Below are 21,244 nucleotides of genomic sequence, written 5' to 3'. Positions count from 1 at the left end.
GTTAAAATACGAAATTCAGACGCCTGACAGACTGGTGTATGAATATCTGGTTCATCTTAGCTATGTGAGGACTGTTGGCAGTAATGCCTTACTTGGCCAGTAAAAGAATAAATCTGTGGACAGGATGTCCATACCTCCTTTGGGTCATGTTCTTCATCTGCTTCTTTGGCTGACAGCTAGGAAACACTCATGTAGTTATTAAACCAAAAAGTTTTGTGGGAAGAAGTTGCTTCTGTATCAGGAAGTTCTGAGGAAAATATGATTGTATCGTAGAAACTGCAGCGGTAAAAAACCTTGTCTGAAAAGGCAGGGACTCCATTTCCAACTAACTGTATACATTAACTGGAAGAGAGAAATGGAGAGTGCTGGAATGATTTCTAGTGAATCACTTAGTCTTCATTCTGTCCTGTTCATTGCCCGTCTACAGGATGCACTGTGAAGAAAAAGGAGACGAAAACGTAACTCCTAGCCTGTAGTGACAGGAGAGAGAGATAAAATTCATATGATATGAATAAATCCCACAAGTGTAATTTATTTGACTTAAAAATTGAATTCTGTCATTTAAATATTAGACTTAATACATGGAGTAGTAACAACACTATGGCTCTGACTTTCTCAGTGATGTGGTTTATCTTTTCACGCAGTTATCTGCAGAAGACAGGAAAATCCCTCTTTTGAGCAAATAGGTTGTGATTAGCTAGGTGTCAGAAGCAATGTCAAGCACGTGTGAATACTGCAGAAAGTTATGCCTTATATGGTATGTTCTATAGCAGTTTGCATTTATCTGAGTAGTTTGGAGAGTGAGAAAGTGTGTCAGGGGCATACTCCAACACACTCAGATGGGTTTGGCAATTTGGTAAAGGGCCAGTGATCAGTAGTGGGCACTGTCACCACAAAAGAAGTTTAATGTGTGAACCCAGGGACTTCGGCCCTGTAAAACTGAAAGCCAAGCTGCTTGAACCCTTAACAGGAACACAGAAAATCCCCTCAGAGAAGAACACAAACCATAATCATTGTCTACCTATCTGTACTACATTTACTTTATGCCATAGCATTTTCCTATCTTTGTATGGGAGAAACACAATTAAAGATCAGTCTGGTTTCTCATTTTTATGGAAAATGCCATTGTCTGTTAAGTTTTCAAAGGTATAGAAATACGAAGATTGGAGGAGCATCAATTTTCAGTCGTAAAAGAGAACTGAGAGAAGGCTGAGGCACCCAAGATTCACGGAGAGATGTAGAGCACCCCGCACAGACGTTGCTGCACACCTCCTGTGTGTCTCCTGCATTTGGCATATGCGCAGCTAAGGTGAGACGCAGGTGTGCAGATGCTCCAGAAGAAACCAGAGGGCTCTCACCTGTGCTTCAGCCCACGGGACCATCCTCTCTCAAGGGAAGACCGACTTAGTGTTCAGTAGGAACAGACTGTTTTCACTGGAGGTGAAATTTCAAAGTTGATTTCTGATTTTTTTCTGATTCTGTCTTGGTACAAACTGTACTGAAAGAGATGGGATATGAATCATGCAAAATGAATCAGTAGCAAATTATTTAAAATGATCATGTATTCTTTGCGCCAGAGTTCCACAGCTTTTATAATCTTTATGAAAATGTTCATAAACTTGTGAATATCAAAGTGATTATGAGAAATTCAATCATTTATTTATCAATGAAGTTTTATTAAACTTATTTTAGGACAAATAGATCAATTGCCATTAACAGTATAAGCTTTACAAGGTATCTTAACTTACCAATAAGAAAATCCTAGCTAGAAGTGCAAAAATAGATTCAAATAAGACACTTAACTATTATAACAAGTGTTGTAGCGCTTACATTTATATATTGAAGGAGAGAATAAGCTTGAAGATATATAATCCAAATATGTGCTTTAAAGTGAGAATTAGCATTTGTTAAACAAGAAGTAAAACATACAGTATCAAAAAAAAATATCTGGAGGAACATACAATATTCCCTGTATGGACTGTGCTGCTTCTTATGGGAACTGATCAGGCTGCAGTCCCTTGGGTAGAGTGGAAACTTTGCGTGCATTTTTCTATCAGATTTCACACGGAAATGATACACTAATAGCTTAGGTAAGTCAGAGAAATCTGTGAGGAGGTGAGGTTAACCCAGGCATGAGGCTCACAACTGTAGCTTAACTTACTTCGACTTGAAAGGTATCTGCTAAAAGCTATTGGCCACCACTGACCTGTACTCACAAATCAGTTAAAGTTGTATTGAACAGCATGTCCTTTATAACTGAAACTAAATACATTAAACGATACTATAGAGTTATAAAAAGTGCGTATAAAAACATTAATAAGACAGTATTTCAGCTGTCTAAAATGACACCATATTTTGACTACTTGTTTTATAGGTTGTCGCTAGTGTGACAGAGAGTAAAATACTGGTCTTTAAGTCTTGCTCTGGTTCTCTTGAAAGCTGAGTAATGTTAGTATGTTACTAGTAGTATATTTGTGTTTGACGACCAAAAAGCTGAAGGGCATGACTGAATAGAGCATAATTCTAGATGTATCTGACTGGAAATGTAAACAAAGTGGGAATAAAATGCAATATCTTTTTTGATTCCTGCCTTAATTAGTCAAGAATATCTTGGATTTCATACTAGCCATACATTCACTCAGTACAGTAACTCATGACAATATTTATTTGGTTAATCATTACGGATTTCTTTTAATCTGCATGGTCATCACAGTTCAGAACCCAATAGGAACACCTAAAGGATTTGCTTTTTCAGTCAATGTCAATTGACTTTTTCAGTCAATGGCAATTCCTTTGGTTTAGGAACAAGAATAAAGCCTTTTCCTAGTAAGAGGTGACCGTACTGGGGTCTTTAGAAGTTCATTTGCTTTAAAAAGCTTTCCAACTCCAGGTATCTTGTACAGAACACAGAAAATAAATACCACAGAAGTTGGAATGAGAAGCAGGTAGTATCCTGGTTTATCAGGCTGAGGCCTGCAGGTTGGGATCCGAGTAATATCTCTGAACACTTTTCACCTAGTCACATAAGTTGTAAGGCTGACTAAAGCAATTCTCTGAGGTGTGTGGGTATGTTGAAGAAGTGCTAATGGGATAATGTTATGTATGGACTGCAAAAAATGCTTTTAAATCACAAAAACTGAAATATGTAAAAAAGCCCTGCTAGGTTATTTTCACAGCTGAGAACAAAACCAGAGAATCTTATGAAACCGTCCAGTGCCCAGAGCCACTCATCCTTATATATTTAATGAAAAATTTAAGTTCTTGATAAGAAGATTAGAATTATTAAATTATTAACGTTATTCAAAACCTTCTAAAGTTACAAGTAACAGTCAAAATGAAGTACATAGTCATTTTTTAACACATTTGCAATTACAATTATTTTTTCTGCCATAAAATCAACTTCTGTGAGCATTCAGGCATGTAAATGCACGGTTTTGGGTGTCCTCTGCCTTGGAAAAAGCACTTTCTGCAAGAGTCATCCCAGCAGTATCAGCAGGACTTGTGGAGGTTTAAACAGGAGGTAACATGTCTCTGCAAAGATCAGGATACAAGGGAACATTTATGGCTTTGAAAGAGGTTAGAAAACGTTGGGAAACTGCTCTCTTTACTTAGTATAAGCTTAAGTATAATATATAATATATATATTATATATATAAAATATAAGTATAGGCTTAGTATAAGCAGGGAGCATTGCAGAAACTGCAGTGCATTAACCAGTCCTCACCGCTTTACATCTGACATCTGTGCTGGTGGTTCAAGCAAGGAGATTCGAAAGAAGGGGAGAAGCAAAGCCAGAACTCCTGCCTGTGCCAGGACCTTTTTTCATGTTGTGAATCCTTGCACTTGTTGGTTTCAAGTGTAAGGTTGGCTAGTAGAAGTAAGCCACCAGGAAATGTGAACATACCAGTTTATTTTATTGACTTCTTTCTGGAATTTATCTATGTTCCCAGAATATATGGGATGTGGGGTAGTACACTGAATATTATACAGGTCAATTTATTTTTTAAAAATTGATTTTTTCATCAAGAAAAATTGAAATATGAAATTGTTAATTTGAAGTGAAGACAAATATTCTTGAATAGAAGTGACAATCTTGTAAGTTCTTGTAAAATGTAAGATAGGGCATTTTCAAAGATTAGATAACCTGTGTTTATTTACAAATAGTTTGGTTCTTTTTTTGTAAATGCCTTATTGCTTTCAGATTATGTACTTAGTATATATGCTGTGGATTAGCCTGAAAAATGGAAAAGTCAAGGAGTCTGAGAAATGACAACCTCATTTCTAAGTTAGAGCTAGGCAGAATTGAAAATATTGGTGGCACCCAAACCCAAAGGAAATCCTGAGCAAAATATTTAAAAAATATCAATGGTAGGCATTTCATCCATTTCCACCCCACATCATTACAGTTTATCACATTAAGAAAAGGACAATAGCCCGTAGTTTCGATCAAATATCCTCAGTCTGAACACACAAATGGCACTATGACTAGTAGCCCAAACAATGTAATTGTTCAAAGTGCTGTTTAAAATCTGGTACTGCTCACGCAGTCCTTCATTTGTACTGATCTGATGAAACACAAAACAGGATCTGTAATTCTGAACAGAAACAACAGAAGAGTTACTTATTTTTAAAGTAACTTTGAAAAGCAATTGAACACCAACACAGATTTGGTGTGGTGTTTTTTTCATGGGCAAGTAGTGGCTGAAAATTATTAATAGATTCTTCTACATAAATGTTCAATTGAGCATAAATTAAGTGACCATATGAACATAAATTATATAATTCAGTCCCTTGACAGAGCTATTAAGAACCTGCCAATATTTACCAAACACATTTACCCGTCCTTATAGTAACTGTATTTCTCCTAAAGACTTAGAGAACTTTCTGATCTTACAGTTGTCTGTATTCAGTTTATCATATTCAGTCTCTATTGTACAGATCTCAAGGCTACTACTAGACAGAAGAGTCAGAATATAAAGCATATAGAGAACTTGGAAGATGCCTCAGAATTTCTTTCTGAAAATCTTCAGAAAATATTTTCCTCACTCTGAAAGGGGCATGAACATGCTTCGTAATGATAGCTAAAGTTGTGGACAAGAAATTCTTGGACAGGACAAAGCATTATTTCTGTGGATATTACAGAACATATTCTGTTTTTTCCCCAACAAGCTTGGCTGCTTGAAGGTAAAAACTCTAGATGTCATGGTTCATACATTCTCTTTACATTCTTTCAACCTTATAAGACTTGTGGGTTCCTGGCATGTCTTCCATTGGGAATCTGATCAATCAAACAGCAAAAATAAAAGGAGATTACTTCCTGTGCATTTCTCAAGACATACTGTCTATATATACATGTATATAAATTCATACCATTGGTATGTATGTGTAAGCTCTGTTAGTCAGAATATCATCCTGTTAATATACATGGAGAGGGTACGCTAACACGTAAAATGTGAAGGGTTGCTTCTGCTGAAGAACGAGGTTTAGGAAGAAAAGATGCATGCAAGCATTTCCTTGGCTAAATAAAAGTTAAAAAAGTCTTGGGTAAGGGTTTTATGTGTGTCCTAAAAGTAACATTATCTTTATAGAAAACTAGAAAAAAGGTCAGCCATGAGGAACTGACTCTTACCTATACTAATGGGCCAAGGTAATGGTGACCGAAGAGGTTATCTTAGTGGACAGGTTTAGAAGAGGCTTGTAGTCCCATACTCAAAGGGTTTTCTTATTAAAAGATGCAGAAATTTAATTAAGGTTCCATTAAGAGAATAGTGTGCTGGCAGGAGAGTTGAGTCTGCTTTGCTTCTTCAAAAGTCTACCATCAAGAGGGTGGGAAAAGCAGATTAATCTTCACATAGAATAATATATTTAACCTAATTGTGCAAGGCTAAAGCATGGCATGAAATGAGCTGTCAGAGCTATCAGAGCTCTAGCAAAGCTAACAGAGGGACCAGAACTCTTCAATTTGAATAGACAGTAAAGAATCACTGCTTGGAGGAGAGTTCATAATGGAGAATATGATCTTCATGAATAGTGATCTGAAAGCCTTTTCAACTTGCCTGTATGGATTCCTTATCTGGATTCCTTTCTCCAGTTTACAAAAACGTTCCTCACTGGTAAGAGCGAGGTTATATTAACCTCACTAGCATCCACATCCAAACAGTTAGATAAAAGGGATTTAAATAGAAAAACATACTGAAAGTTGGTATAATATAACAACAACAACAACAACAACAACAACAACAACAACAACAACAACAACAACAACAACAACAACAACAACAATAATAATAATAATAATAATAATAATAATAATAATAATGGAAGTGTCCTGGTATTCTGGACTGAAAGTCTCAGAAGGTCAGTGAAGCCAAAGTTCCTGAGGGAAGGCTAGATGGCTGAAGGCCAGCAAAAGCACTTGGTCTTCATCCCACCTTACTTTGACAATCTCCTGTGAAAGGCAGGAAACTGGGGGAAATACGTACATCAGTTCTGCTAACTGTATGATCAGGAATGAGTCTGATGCTGACCTGAAAGCCAAGCCTCTCCTAGAGCATAGTATCAATAATATTATTGATACAAAAGGCAAAAAGAGCAATGCTGAGCAAAAAGAGCTCTCTACACAAGGAGCCACGTGGGGAAGACAATGGGCAATGGCTACAAATTGCACTGGGAGAAGTTTAATCTCTATCTAAGAAAGAATTGTTTTGGCAAAAGCCCAGATTTGGGGTTCAGTGAAACAATTTTGTTTAGATGGGAAATAAATGCTATGAAGTTGACCTAAATGACAAGGAAACTACTGATAAGTAGGATATCCAAATGGAATCCTTTCCAAACTGTCATTGGTAACAAAACTGTCTCTGGCTTTGATATGGGAAGGATTTCAGACAAATTTCTGTCTCCCTGAACAACACGGTGAAGACAAGATTTTGCAGAAATGTCAAGCCAGATACTCCAGCCTTGTGTGCAGGAAATAACCCATTCTTTGCTTTTATTTTTTAGGAAGGATGAACACAACTTTTGTTGCTTATTGGTATTTCCACTGGCTTGAGCCCACTCTTCTTCCTACAGCTTCTTGGTGTGTGTTTGCATCTGAGGAATTTTTTTCTCTAGTTTTGTAATCCCCCTCTGGCTTCCTGTCTAGCACTATTCTTTGTGTTCCACTTTTCTGTATTACAAGAGTTTCAGTTATTCCTATTGTTGACCACAAAGAATGCTTTACTGAGTATCAAGTGACACCTTTGTCTTTCTTGCAGTATAATAACTAACAATGCTGATAATGTATTTTCAGCACAAAATTATGCTTCTAGATCATTTTATGGTTAGACCAATGCAGTATTGTCATATGAGCTTTATTCCACCCTGTCAGTGCTTCACCATGCCCCTCTCCTCCAAGCGTATCAGTAGTGCAAGAATATGGAGTAAGAGAACAGGTTTTATTCACGCAATCCACCAGCTATTTCTAAACATACATTTTCATACCTGTAGTCCCCAGATTTTATCCAATGTAGAGTTTGTACTTTCTTTAAGCATCACGGGCCATGACTGTGCTTTATACAGACAACCTGCCTGTTAAAAATACAAATTGAAAAAAAAAAAACAACCAAAGCCAAACAGATTAAAAATGTGAATTTTAAATGTGTATCATGTGAAAGCATGGTACATGAAAAGGTGGCATCATGCTTCAGTATATTTGATTTACTTATCTTTAAGAGCTAATTGTGTTTGTCAGGGTTTCAAATGAAGAAATAGGGTCATGTCCAAACCTCTGGCATAACTGTATATGTATACATAGAAGAGTGTCAAAGAGTTCTTTCATAAACTGAGCTGTCAGAGGAGGCTACCAGAGTTCCTGTAACACTATAGGTAGATGAGGAGTTGGCTTAAATATCCTTTGTCATCCTACTGAAAAAGGAAGCAATATACTAATTTTAATTATAAATAGATCAGGTAGAATTGGTTTTGATAACAATGTGAATTAGTGCATATAATTTTTTTCTCTTTGGAGAGAAAGCAGTCTGAAATTTCAAAGTGATTTTTGAAGTTTCATTTCCTAAGCCATATTCTACTGGGCACATTTTTCTTCCTTACTTTATTGTTTCGATTCCTCCCACATGCATAACTTTGAATAGTCTATGTGGTTAAGTCTAGTATGTGAAATGTTGAAATGTTAAAAATTTGTGCAGCTATGTACATCCATTCAGACTAAAGAGGTCTCAGCATGTGTAAGAACAGTCATACTTTGCATGTAGAACATTATACATAAAACATTTCAACTACGTTCTCAGTAAAATGACTTACTTCTTTCATGAATGAAGTGTACCCATAGTCAGCTCTGCCTTTCCTCTCACATAATATATTTGCTTCAGCATTTCTAACATACAAATCACCATCATATCTGTAAAACATGTGGAATGTGACATCTCAAGTAAAACAGCATAAGCACACAAACAGCCTTTGTATTTAGAAGGGCGCACGGATCAGCGGGCATGTAGAGCTGCTGCCGCTGCAGGGGCTAGGACAGGTAGGCAGCATGCTGACAAGACGTTTTACTCTAAGACATCTTGAGGCATCTTGCAATTACAGCAACGATGTGGACACAGCAATACCCACTAAAACCAAGGCATCCTGTACTATGTGCGAAAAGGAACATAAAGATTTGGCAACACTATTCATCCCGTTGGACCTGGCTGCGTTCCTGCAGCTTCACTTCCCCACCTGACCTCGGCATAAGAAGTCTTCCTCATGGCTCACAACTTATCAGCAGTTTCCTTACAAGGAAATAACAGGTTGGAAATGCTCCTCATAATGAAGTTCCATTAGGCAACCATATTTATCCCAATCATAATAGGCTACCTACAAAAGAAGTTTTATTCAGATATTGAATGTCACACTCTGCCTCTCTTTTTCATAAGCAGCCCAGCTAGAATGAAACCTGTAACTCTTACCTGGTCCTCATCTGCTGGGTTCCACAGAAAATTCCTAATGAAACGAAAAATCAACAATCATTAAACCTCTTGTTTTTATTTACCTTGATATGACATAGCGTCAATTGTTTAGACAGAAAGATTTCAACCTGCCACTCTTCTTCATGACTTAAAAACATAAGCAGCAAGTTTTTCTTTCTACTATACAATTTAAACTTCCTGGTGTGATTTAAAATCAATGACATTAGTTTGTAAAGATTTGTAGCCAGCTATTGCTAACAGCATTACCCAGAACTAGCAATTAAAAATTTAGATATCAGAAAAATTACAGTCCCAAGTTTCTTTACACTGTTCATTTAACAGCAAAATCGGTGAAACTCTGAACTACAGAAAATGCCCATTAGCCTGCTGGAATCAGGTACAGATAATGTTTTTGCAGGGAATAATCTTGAGAAAAGAAAAAATATTTCAATAGTTTTCTGCATTGATTCAATCAGGCTATTCTGGTAGAGAATACATAGAATACTAGTTCACTTTAAGTTCACAAATACTGTGTCTGTACTATAACAAAACAAAAACCTGGTAGGAACATTAATATCACAACAGCCTCATTTTATATGAAGTTGTATATATATAATCAAATATAGCACTTCAGTTTCATATGACAGTATGTCCCAATATGCCTAATCTTCTTTGGGCTGTTAATACAGTGTCTTACTCAGGTATTTTGTAGGTAGTGAAATTACATTTTTCTCAGACTACGTCTGCAGGCCTAAAAGACAAAAAATAATCTGTATAAATCAGCTTCATTTAATATTTTGGCAGTGTACAAACATGTAAATGATTTTTCATTGTTCTATGCTTAAAGAATTATCATTATTTGTGCGATAATTTTTCACCTATTATTTTGGTATTCTGAAGTCTATTCACAAAAAAACCCTTTCACAATAATTTCAGGATGTTACTGAATTTTCTAAGGATACAAATTTTTAAAGAAAATATGAAAAGCCTGGCTTTGGGCATGATTTTTAGTCTAGTTTCAAGTTAATTCTAGAGGTAAAAGAGATCTATCATTTATGGGTTTACATTCCTGAACTCTTTGATATGTCAGAAATACCAGTATGAAAATTAAGTTTGAGTTAATAATACTGTACTTCCAATCATGGATGTAAACAGCTGATAGAGTTTTAGGAAAATAAGGCTGAACACACTGCAGATCATCTTCATCCCATTGCCCCAAGACAGGATAAAGGGTACCTACATTACTCTGGCTTTCACAGGGATGATAATGAGAATTGATAATATGGAAAGTTGGACATTTATTTAAAAAAAAATTTTGCTAGTTTTTTTTCCTCAGAAATTATAAGCTATATAAATCTATACGTAATTCTAAAGGATAAACATTACAATTGTTTGGATGCATTTATGCAGCAACCCCCCATCCCCCACCCCATATTTTATAAATCTATTAAGTGATATATATGAGGCTAAAAATACCACTATATTAGCATTTATTTCAACTAGTTACCCAGAAGTAAATAAATTATTAAAACTTACCTTTCAACAACAAAATGCCTTCCTGGAGTACTAGCCAACATAAAAGTAATATACCTGAAAAAAAAAATACAAACTTTAGTTTACCCAGGAAACCTTCCAGAAATGAATCTTATCCATGTGCTTTGAGGAGTCTGGTCACTACTAATGGGGATAATGGCTATTGCCCCAATTCTGCATGCTAGTTCAGTACTATGGCTCCCTTCTTGTTACAAACTGTTTCATGTCTTACTCATCTTGAACACTTTTTCATCAATACCTTACTGTGCACTTCTTCTCTTCTGCATTTCTACTTAGACAGTGTTTATGGTATTTTATATGATGTTAGTTAATTGCAAGGATATGAATTGGAGTGAAATCCTCCTGGCAGTGGGTCAGGATTTGCTCATAAGAATCTGAGAAGCATTGTTACTATATATTTTTTTTTTTTTTAAATTACTTTATCAAGCTCTAGCGCCTGCCTGATGCTGTAATTTATGTGTGTTTTCAAAGATGCTTGGCTGCAGTTCAGATGACGTAACACTGCTGGTTAATTCTCTATGAAAGAATCCCCCGCCCAAAACAAGAATTTGCGTTAGAATCTATTTTGAAATAGATCAGTAACACCAAATAATTGAAATGCAGCAATAATCAAGGTAATTTCATTTGGAGGCAATAGGCATCTGTTATTACTACTTATTAATTCTTATTTTATTATCACATCACCTACAATGTCAGTGACCCATTTTACTCCCACTCTCATAATTCAGGTATTGTGGTTATTACAGGTGGATGTTTGAGAGACTATGAGAGTCAGTCCTGGCAGTCAGTGATTTTTAAACGCTTACTGATTTCAGAGAAACAAGTTTGACTTTATTAGAACTACTGGTTACTTTTAAAATACTACAGCAGCAATCCAAGGACAGGCTACATTTTTCAGTGTTAGTTTCAGGAGTAGTTTTCTTGCAATGCTAGAATAAACTTTTCTTTGGGAGGATGGATTAATGATTGTTATGGAATGTGTCTTTATAGATAAACACAAGTTCAATTAAAGTGAGATAATGAAGACAGCTTAGAAAATGTCAACAGATTCAAGATTTTTTTTTTTTTAGTTTGCAGACAAACCACACTGTGAAATTGAGAAAAGTCAAGTTTGGGTGGGAGGTTGGTCACTGTTGTGGGAGATTTGGGTTTATTACTGAACTCATTAACAGGTGCAGTAGAATCTGGAATTAGGAAGATGGAAATAAGCAGAATTACAGACATCCTATCTGAATTCTCTTTTTGCAAAACTCTGGCTTGTGTTGAGATAAGTTGAAAGGCATAAGACAACCTACTGTAGCACTACAGGTGAAATCTATCCATCAGAGACTGTTGACTCAGGTGGCCCTAAAACAGAATACTTATCTAGTTGCTGCTATTGTAGTTTTCCATAAAGAAACCAATTTCAGAAAATCATCGGTCCTTGCAAACAGTACTGAAGACAGCTGATTGTATTTCCCATCTGTGATCTGAGATTCTGAAATGGCAAGGTTTGTTCACTAGCATTTTTAGAACTCCTTGAAGGAGAATATCAGAGTTGAATTGGAATCTTGATTCAAAACTTTTAAAGATCAACCGTTTCTGACAAAAGAATAATCAGACAACTTTGTCCTTTGATACAGAGCATAGTGATGCTCTCATCAGATGCACACAAGGGTCTTTATGGCTCTGTACGTAAGTATATTAATGTAAAGACCTCTGTCCTTGAATCCTGGGGTAGAATCAGCTGCATGAATTCTGTAACTTGCCAAGAAGCAATCCATTTTGACTGATTTGGATGGAGGAAAAAAAGGGTGGAATGGCATATCCACGCAGACATTTTGAGGCTCCTGCCACCTTTACAGGTGTGAGCTGATATGGAAAGAGAAACTGAACAGCATGCTGAGGGGAGAGAGCAGAGAGGAGGAGGTCTGAAATAATCACACGTGCTTAAATGAAGGGCTCAAAGATGGAATCACATCACAGAAGTGACTAGTTACCTGCCTGAAAACAACCAGATTTGACTGCATGGGTGTGCTTGGGCAAAACACAAGCAGAATTATCTCAGAAACCACAAGTAATTTCTGCTCATAAAGTAGGCTTGATAAATTTGCTAATCTGAGTTAAAAGGGGGCAGAAGAATACATGTGCTAATTCTGGGCACTCAGTCCCTTACAGTCCTTCTCCTCAAGTGCACAGAGCAAACTGAAAATACATGTTTGCTTTTTTATGCATCACTGTTACTATCAATGGCATAGGCTGATTCCCATTGTAGCTAAAGAGGAATATGGTATACTCTGCTAAGACTTGGTGTGTTTGGAGATGGGAGTGCAAGATGTAGGGCCCTGCCAATGATAGATTTACTGATAGATATAGGATTGTTTCATTCATTGGCAGTGAGATCCTCATGGGTGATAGTTGGAAGAAGAATCCAGAAGAAGACTACAGGACAGTTCACCAAAGTATAAAGTCTGTGCTAATTGTTGAAGAAGGTTTTAAAATCATCTGGTACCTTAAATAAATGGTGGGCTTCCTCAATAAAATGAAGGAGTCATTACCACTGTCTGATGATTCCTGGTAAATGAATGAGTATTTGGATGAAGAAAAAAGGAATGAATCCTGCCTTCAATGCCAGTGATTTTAATGTGGAATGCAGTACTGCTGATTCAAAGATGGATTCAAAGATGAGTTCAAAGAATGATGACTATTTGGGGTATTTAGTCGTCTTTGTGGATCATTTGCCAAGATCTTTGGCTGGATACTTCACCTAACTGAAAATGTAAGAATCCTGTCTTGGATGGAAAGCAGGAGAAGCTATACAAACCAAAATACAGTACAGAGTCTAAGCTCATTACCAATTGTCAGACCAATTTAAGGGGACACATGAGACTGGCAAAATAACTTATAAAATATAATGAGTGTAATTATGGGAAGAAGTAAAGGAAAGCTGATAGTGAAGCGTACAAATCACAGTAGTTAGGACTATTAGGCATCTACTCTTGCTTTCTGAGTATCTCAGGACATTTTAATTCCATCCGTATTGTTTTGAATAAAGCACAGTAAATTTAGTCAACTAAAGCATTTCAGTTCTTAGGTGACTACTTTGTGACATAAGAAGGTTTGAAGCCTCTGAAATAACAGGGAATTGTATTTAATTTTAAACATAAGAACAAGGTCCAACAACCCATGCATCTGTGGAATGACACTCTCCCAACTAGTCTATCTGATACCATGTTCATCTGTGCTCAAACTGATGCTTCAAACAAGAGTGAAAACAAACACACCTTCACCTCACAGACAGTAATTTGGTCACCGGGAAAACCATACCTTTGTAATTCCTACAGCATACCTGATGGAACACTTAAGCCTGACATTAAATTACCTACAGTTTCTTGTGCAGAGTTGCCAGCATTACAAAAATGTTGAGGGCAATGGCCACTTTCCTTTATTGAACATGAAACAAATTGATTTCTTAGGCATCACACTGTAAACCTTTTTCTTCACTTACCAGATAATTTTTGTGATCCTAAAGCCTTGTTGGTATTTTTACATTCCTTTTGAACAGGGGATGTTAGAACTGGACAGAAATATATTAGCCTCAGCTTTATCAACACCATGCACCAAAGCAAACTGATCTTCTTAGTTTTTATTCACATTTTCTTTCTTATACATACTAAAATACTGTTTGGTCCCTTACCAGAGCACTGTACTAAGGCTACATGTTGAGGTGCTTATTTTAACAGTAGCTGAAATCATCTCCTTCAAAGAATGAAGTGTCTCAGTCATGTATGGGTCATTAGACACCCAAATGAAACATAGCAGCAGAACGGAAGGAGGCAGATAAACAAGATGAAATGCTGAGAAACACTTATGAGATATTTAAGTGTGTTCCATATGCCTAAATTTGGGTAGATGATCTCCAGCTTATGTGACTTACTATTCATGTTTATTAAGAAATATGCCTTAATATTGCAGAATTGCGTAGTTAATTTACAAATATACAGTGCTGACCTTAGTTACTATGCTATTTTAATTTATAGTTTTAAGGAAATACACCTAAATAATAGCTATATCAGTAGAAAATTAATCTGCATGGACCTATGTGAGCGTATACTCCACTGCGAAGTCTCACTAATGGTGAATGCACGTGGAAAGAAGCCCTTCTTTGCTCCTTCTACATACGCATAAGGACTACCCCAAATATTGCCCAAATACAGCAGAAAATGAAACCATATGGTAAAATTTAGTGGAAAGAAACATATATTTGAAAGAAACTTAAACCCCCCCCCCAAAACCTTACCTTATTTTTAACACAGATTCCATGAGCAATGTCACAACTGCTGCTTTTTTCTAGTTGTAGTAGGTCTGGCCTGTAGACTTCCAGAGATGTACTTACAGCCACCTTCTCCTGAAAAGCTATCAGAGACCAATATGTAACTTCATCTCCCATGTCCAGACAGTAGACATTCAAATCCATGTTGTGTTGAAAAGCTACAACTGAGCAAGAATGTTCAGAGCTAAATGTAGAGCTAAATATTCCAATTTCTAAAGGATAGGCCTAGCAGTATATTCTAGAACCATCAATTAATAACATGTATACATTAACAGATGGATTCAGTTAAAGGACAATGTTTTTCTTTCCACTTATCCACATAGGAAGCTTTATTAATTCTCTTAAGTCAGCTCTTCCAGCAAGTAAGATGTTATTTTTCATTTTTATCAATATATTCCCAAAGTAGTCTGTAAGAAGAAAACCAGAAAGAATACACATTTGTGTAATTGAAATTTAGAAAATATAATAGCTGTATTTATTTAAAATTAAATTTTCTTATAGTTGTTATCTTTCTCATGTGATATTTACATGTACTTCATTCATATACAACCCCAAGTTAAAAAGAAACCTTTTGACCAGCTATGCCTAGTGGCTGACAGATATATCTTTTGCCCTCTCAATCTCATTCCCACTTTTTTTTTTAAAAGAAAAAGAAGAAGAAACCACAGGATCTTGCAGGATCATTTCCTTTATCATCTGGAATTCTTTTGCTTAAGAATCTGGATGTCATGGGGATAGAAGATGGGTCTTGGTATAGATATAAGGAGTGTGTTTTGAAGAAGGAAGGCAAACTCCTTAATTTGCCTTTAATGACTGTATAAATTTCAATCTACTGACTCTAGTAGTGTTACCGTGTACGATCTCATATGAGGAAGGGGGATACCAGTGTCTTTAATAAAACAATGACTGAACAAACTAGTTCACCAAGTGATCAACTACTGTAAAATACTTACATACTGCACAATGCTTTATGTGATAATGAAATACCTAGTGGCAATTATATACATTTCAGATACAGGAATGTTTCTGAAAAAGTAGGAAGTTACTCTGCTAGCTGGAGTTTTTGCAGATATACTCCCCATAGGCACACTGCCACTCTGGATGCATGTGCTGTTAGTATTTGAAGCCATATGGCTTGAGCAGTATTTATGAAGCATGCACATGCTTCAACTTTTTGCACACAGGGACATAAAGGAGACCACACCGTATATTCTGTAGTCCCCTCAACCCCATAATTCTAGATGTAAACAGTTCTATGGGGACCTCTTCCAGAGATAGAAGATGAATAGTCATATGGCGTACACATCTCAAAGGACTTTGGTTATTGGTAGGTAGCCCTTTTTCTTTGACACTGTACATAAACCACCATACTAATGGTGATAACAAGAACCATCCCCTTCACATCCAGAGATAATACGGAGTTAGTGTATGTTAAGAAAAAGATTGCTCTAAGAAACACTATCATTCATAGATGCTTTTACAATGGCATTGTAGGTGGAACTCCAAGTGACTGCTTGTGGATGTCTGACATTTTTCAGTTCTGATTCTTAATCTCTGACAGCACTTTCACTGTAGAGGTGCTATTCAGCTGAACAGGCTTTGTAGAGTTTGTTGTGTTTTTCGTTCCTCTGGCTACAGAAAGAATGAAAGACAAACTCCTTTGTCTAAATAATTTGGTCCTATTCAGATTAAGATCAGTCTGTTGTCCAACTACAGGGAGTCTGGGAAAGAGCGCAGATTAATTAATTTCCTAACTCTAATGAAATTCAGATATGATTGAAATTTTGAATGAGTTCCAGACCATTCTACATGGAAGAAGAGCAACCATTAGTGCCTTGATCTTTTTTTTTTTTTTTTTTTTTGCACCCTGGTTGAAATTACTACCTTTATACAGAGGTGAGTGAGCAAACAAAATCACCATAAGCTCAAATGTTCCTTTTACCAAAATTGTGAGCAGCAAGCATAACTCCTGTTGGAGAACAGGCTGTTCTGACAGAGGGAAGCTCTTAACCCAACTCTGAATGAACATCAGAGCCATGAAGTTGAGTAAACTTTCTCTGACTCAGGTGTTGAAGACTGGACTTCTGTTAGTCAGCCTCCTGAGACAATACTGCTCCAGTTTTTACCCTGGAGGCAAGAGTTTCCAGTATTAATTCCTCACGAGAATCAGATGTTTGCTGTGTATTTCCTTGAATACTCCAAAACTCTGATGAGGGTTTCTCAGATCATATTTTCTTGATGGGACATCTCTGGTCAAGACAATGACCGAGCTAACAAAATATAAAATGTAGCAGAAAATAATAATGACAAAGCATTATTATTATTGTTATTTTGATTCGTGGTTGAATACAGCCGCATTTACCTTTTATCTTCTTGTCCCTGACCACATGGCTCAAACACTACTCAAATCCACTCATGGTGTATTTACTTTCATTGACTGTGTTTCTAGCACAGATATATATGCATTTTCCAGGCCCTGTATTGGGTACTGTTTTTCATGTTATGCTCTATTCCCTTCTGGAAACTAGCTGATGTGAAAATAGACTAACTTGTTTCAGTCATGAGGAGGTATTTCCACTTCTCCAGGTTATTAGCTGTTGCCCCCAATTTTCTGTAATTTGTGAATTTGCTGAGGGTGCATTTCACCCCACTGATGGAGATGTTACACACATCAGCCCACCTCTGCCAGTTAGACTTTGAACTGTTGACCCTCTGGGGTCAGGCAGCTTTCCACCCACCTTGTGCACCAGTCATTCATTGTGTATCAAATGCTTTGCTGAGGTCAAGGTAAATGACATCTACTGTTACACCCTTGTCTACCAAGTCAGTCATCTTCTCACTGAAAATGATCAAGTTGGTCGAGCATGACTTTTTTCTTGGTAAAATCATGCTGACTGTTTCCAATCACTTTCTCATTCTTTCTGTGACTGGAAATACCTTCCAGGATGATTTGATCAATAGTATTCATACGGACTGAGTTTAGGCTGATTAGTCTGTAGTTCTCCCTTGTCTTCTTTCTCTCCTTCTTCATATGACTGAGATGTTTGCCTTTCCCCCCTGATCACCACAGCTATTCAAAGATGATGAAGAGTGGCCTTGCAATGGCATCTGCCAGCTCTCTCAGCAGACTTAAAGATATCCTGTCTGGTCCTGTGGACTGTGCATGTCCAGCTTAGATAAGTAGTCCCTATTTAGATCAATTGATCCTGTAGGTAGTAACTCGCTCCCACAAAAGTTACTAAATATGAATGGAGACCTGGTAAGACTGAAAACAGAATCTGTCAATAAAGACTGACGGAGGAAGATACCTTATAAAGCCTTCTCTTTATCCTTAGTAGATCTCCAGCCTGATCTAGCAGTGGGCCCACGTTTTCCTTTTTCTTCCTTATGTTGTTGATGCACCTATAGAAGCCTTTCTTGTTACCCATCATATCCCTTGCTAGTTTAAATTCCAGCCAAGCTTGGGTTTTCCCAGTTCTGTCCTTGCATGTCCTTTATATCTTTAAACTTCATGCCAAGGATGTACATTAAGAAATCAAGATGTTTTGGGATACATTTTCAGCTAATATAATTAGGAGAGCTTCACAGAAATGCATTTGCAAATTTAAGCTGTGATCCCAAAAATGATTTCATATGGCTGCATGAGCTCATGCAGTGAGAGCCACAGACAGTGTGCAGACCTTATTTAAAAATGTTCTTTAAATAAACTTGTTGCTGTCCGGTCATTTCTAATTCCAAACCCAGCATTACATCAATGAAAAGTAGATCTAAAACAGATTAATCCAGGCATTTAATGAAGACCATCCATATCTTAAATGTCAAATGAGAACTACAGATAACCTACCTGCACTGGATTGACAGATGAACACATCTTGAATGTATTTCAGTTATTTCAATTTCAGGAAGCTTGTGTTCCACTCCAAGTTTTAAAAAGTTATTAGCTTCTCATTTATAAAAAGTACCATTTATTAAAAATATGATTCCATAATCTGTTAGAGCCACATCAGTTACACTGTTATTTAGGCCTTCAGTCAAAGCATCTGAGGGAACTTCTTTTTTTACATAAGTTTTGAATCTATCATTTATATAGAAAATTTTAAAATTTTATAATAAAACTGCTGTTGTTGGAAAACATGCAGACCATTTAATGGAGGGGTCACTATTTTGGGGGGAACAAAGTGAGGTGTCATCTTCCTTGCTAGGAAATGATTGTTTGGGGCCTGGAATTATAAAAGGGGTATCTAGAACAAAGCATTTCTGAAATACTGTTGGCTTTTCATGTATTTTTGCTAGGATGTCATCAGATACTGCAGGTAGGTTGACTGTCTATAATTGGAAATGGAAGAAACAACAGATGAACAGAGAGACTTGAAAGATGAAAACTTCAGTTGGTTGAACTGACTGAAGAAATTCAGCTACATGATTAATGTCACATTCTTAGAAGAACTGCACCTTCAGTGGTACAAAATTATTTCCAAATTGCGTTCTAATTCCAGAAGATAGATGATGAAATGAAATCAGGGAGAAAAAGATCAAAATTTGCCTGCAAATGGACTTTAACTTCCAAACTTACCAAACCAAGCGTTTTCCTATCTCAGTGCTGTCCAAGAACTGTACATGACTGAAAGATCTGGCTGAGAAGATAATATCTGGAGTTAAAAATTAATGGTTTTAACATCGTAACTCCATGGAATAACACAGCTTTCACTATTACTGAGGACACCTTCTCCCCACCCTTCCCACAGCCTTCTTTGAGCTACTTGGAATGTGTAGATGAAAACAGATTAACAAGAACTAATATCAAGCCATGTTGCAAATGATGATCAGGACCACTGATAATTCAGCAAGAGTTGTATTAATAGACAATAAGATGTGTAGGAATAGGCTTATATGTAGGAATAGGCTTATCATAAATCATGCAGACTGGCAAACCTGACAAGAGAAATAGTCATGAATACTGGGAATTTCTAAGTCTTTGGGAAGAATTCTTAGTTTCTTACACAGAGTGTGTGTGTGTATGGGTGCATCACACTGACAGTTACACATGCATCCCTAATGCAGGTATTCTAAGTACTGAAAGCAGAGAATATTGGTATGCTTGGTAAGCAACTAAGTTAGAGAACCCTACAAAAATTAACAAATCACATTATGTAATTCTATATCCTTATGCTTATACGCTTCACTTGCCCATGCTCAGTGTATTCCATAGAATTATTAATTAATTCTACTAATCCATTCATTGATGCGTTCCTTACAGAGATCAGCAATCTGTGTGGTCCTCCCAGTTATAGGTACATAGCAGTATAGGTACTTTGTTAGGATATACATTGGTATGAATACAGCTATAGTAGCTCCAATACATCAAGTCTGAAGTGAGTTTGAAACTCAAGAAGTTTCCTTGGCAAACATTTCCAGGAAACAGAGAGTGTGGATAATGCAAATTAATCAAGACACAGAAATAATTTTTGTTACTTTACAATTAATAGTAGCTGCTTTCCAATATTACTTCCCTAACTGCACTTGACATAATACAACTTGTTCATTAAATACATAGGATAATAATGGATCTGACAGGGTGCAAAAAGCCAGCATCTCTGAAGAAGATGACTTGTTCCAATATCAAGGACCAAACAGTTCTGTTTCACTACATCAGGATACAGCAGGGCTGGCAGAAATTTAAAAATTGAAAAATTCAGCTCAGTATAAAGCAGACCTGGGAGGAGTGTAAGCTTTCCACTTTTGGCTTCTGGAGAAAATGTGATAGAGGACAGAACCTATTCCTATTCTTACAAACTGTTTTGAGTTTCCTAAGAAGCTGCTACTGAGTTTCAGAGGAGACTTAAGAAGCCCAAGAGCCTCTCACTGACTGTTTACCAAATACTGAGCAAAACTGTTGAGTCTGTCCAAGGTTACAAGAGCAAAAAAAAGCTGGTAGCTCAGTTAAGATTGGTCTTGGTTCTTTTTCTCTCATTTCACTGGAAAACATGTCCCTTGAGAAAATGAGTTTGAAATTTCAGTTTTCATGCCTTGTCTAGTGATAATCATCCTGTCCAGTCTGACTAGATTTGAATTAATCTATAGGCTCAGTGCTCTCAAGAGGGATGCTAAGGACACTCTTGCATATGATTATTTGCTACAAGTTCTTTCACCCCAAATTTACTTCAGTGTTTTTCTATCAACAGATATATTAAATTCCAGACTTATCTCAGTAAATTAAATATTTGGAAAGGCAAAAATGCTACAAATTCTGTACTTGTAGATGTGAACAGAAGTGCCACTGGCTTAAGTAAAATGTGTTTCCGCAAAATAACCAAGCATAGGTGAGATGATTCAGATGAATCAATATACTCTCTTCCTTATTTGGAAGAAAAAAAGACTGCTTATTTACAAAGCAATGTTATTTTCTCTTACTTGATTGTTCTGCACTTTAGTT

The 21,244-nt window shown here is 36.6% G+C and overlaps 1 protein-coding gene across 1 annotated transcript; it reads right to left on the bottom strand.

Annotated features, from left to right (window-relative positions):
* Nucleotides 1–4,415: 4,415 nt before the first annotated feature.
* CATSPERE (catsper channel auxiliary subunit epsilon) lies at nucleotides 4,416–20,002 on the bottom strand. Its single transcript, XM_042796118.1, is given in 7 exon segments — nucleotides 4,416–4,565; nucleotides 7,480–7,566; nucleotides 8,946–8,979; nucleotides 10,482–10,535; nucleotides 15,131–15,218; nucleotides 18,774–18,929; nucleotides 19,999–20,002. Coding segments are annotated over 7 exon segments (573 nt in total).
* Nucleotides 20,003–21,244: the final 1,242 nt, after the last annotated feature.

The sequence above is a fragment of the Tyto alba genome, unplaced genomic scaffold, assembly GCF_018691265.1.
Source record: "Tyto alba isolate M040663 unplaced genomic scaffold, T.alba_DEE_v4.0 Super-Scaffold_22, whole genome shotgun sequence".
Classification (NCBI taxonomy): Eukaryota; Metazoa; Chordata; class Aves; order Strigiformes; family Tytonidae; genus Tyto; species Tyto alba.
This window is presented reverse-complemented; position numbering and strand designations above follow the sequence as displayed.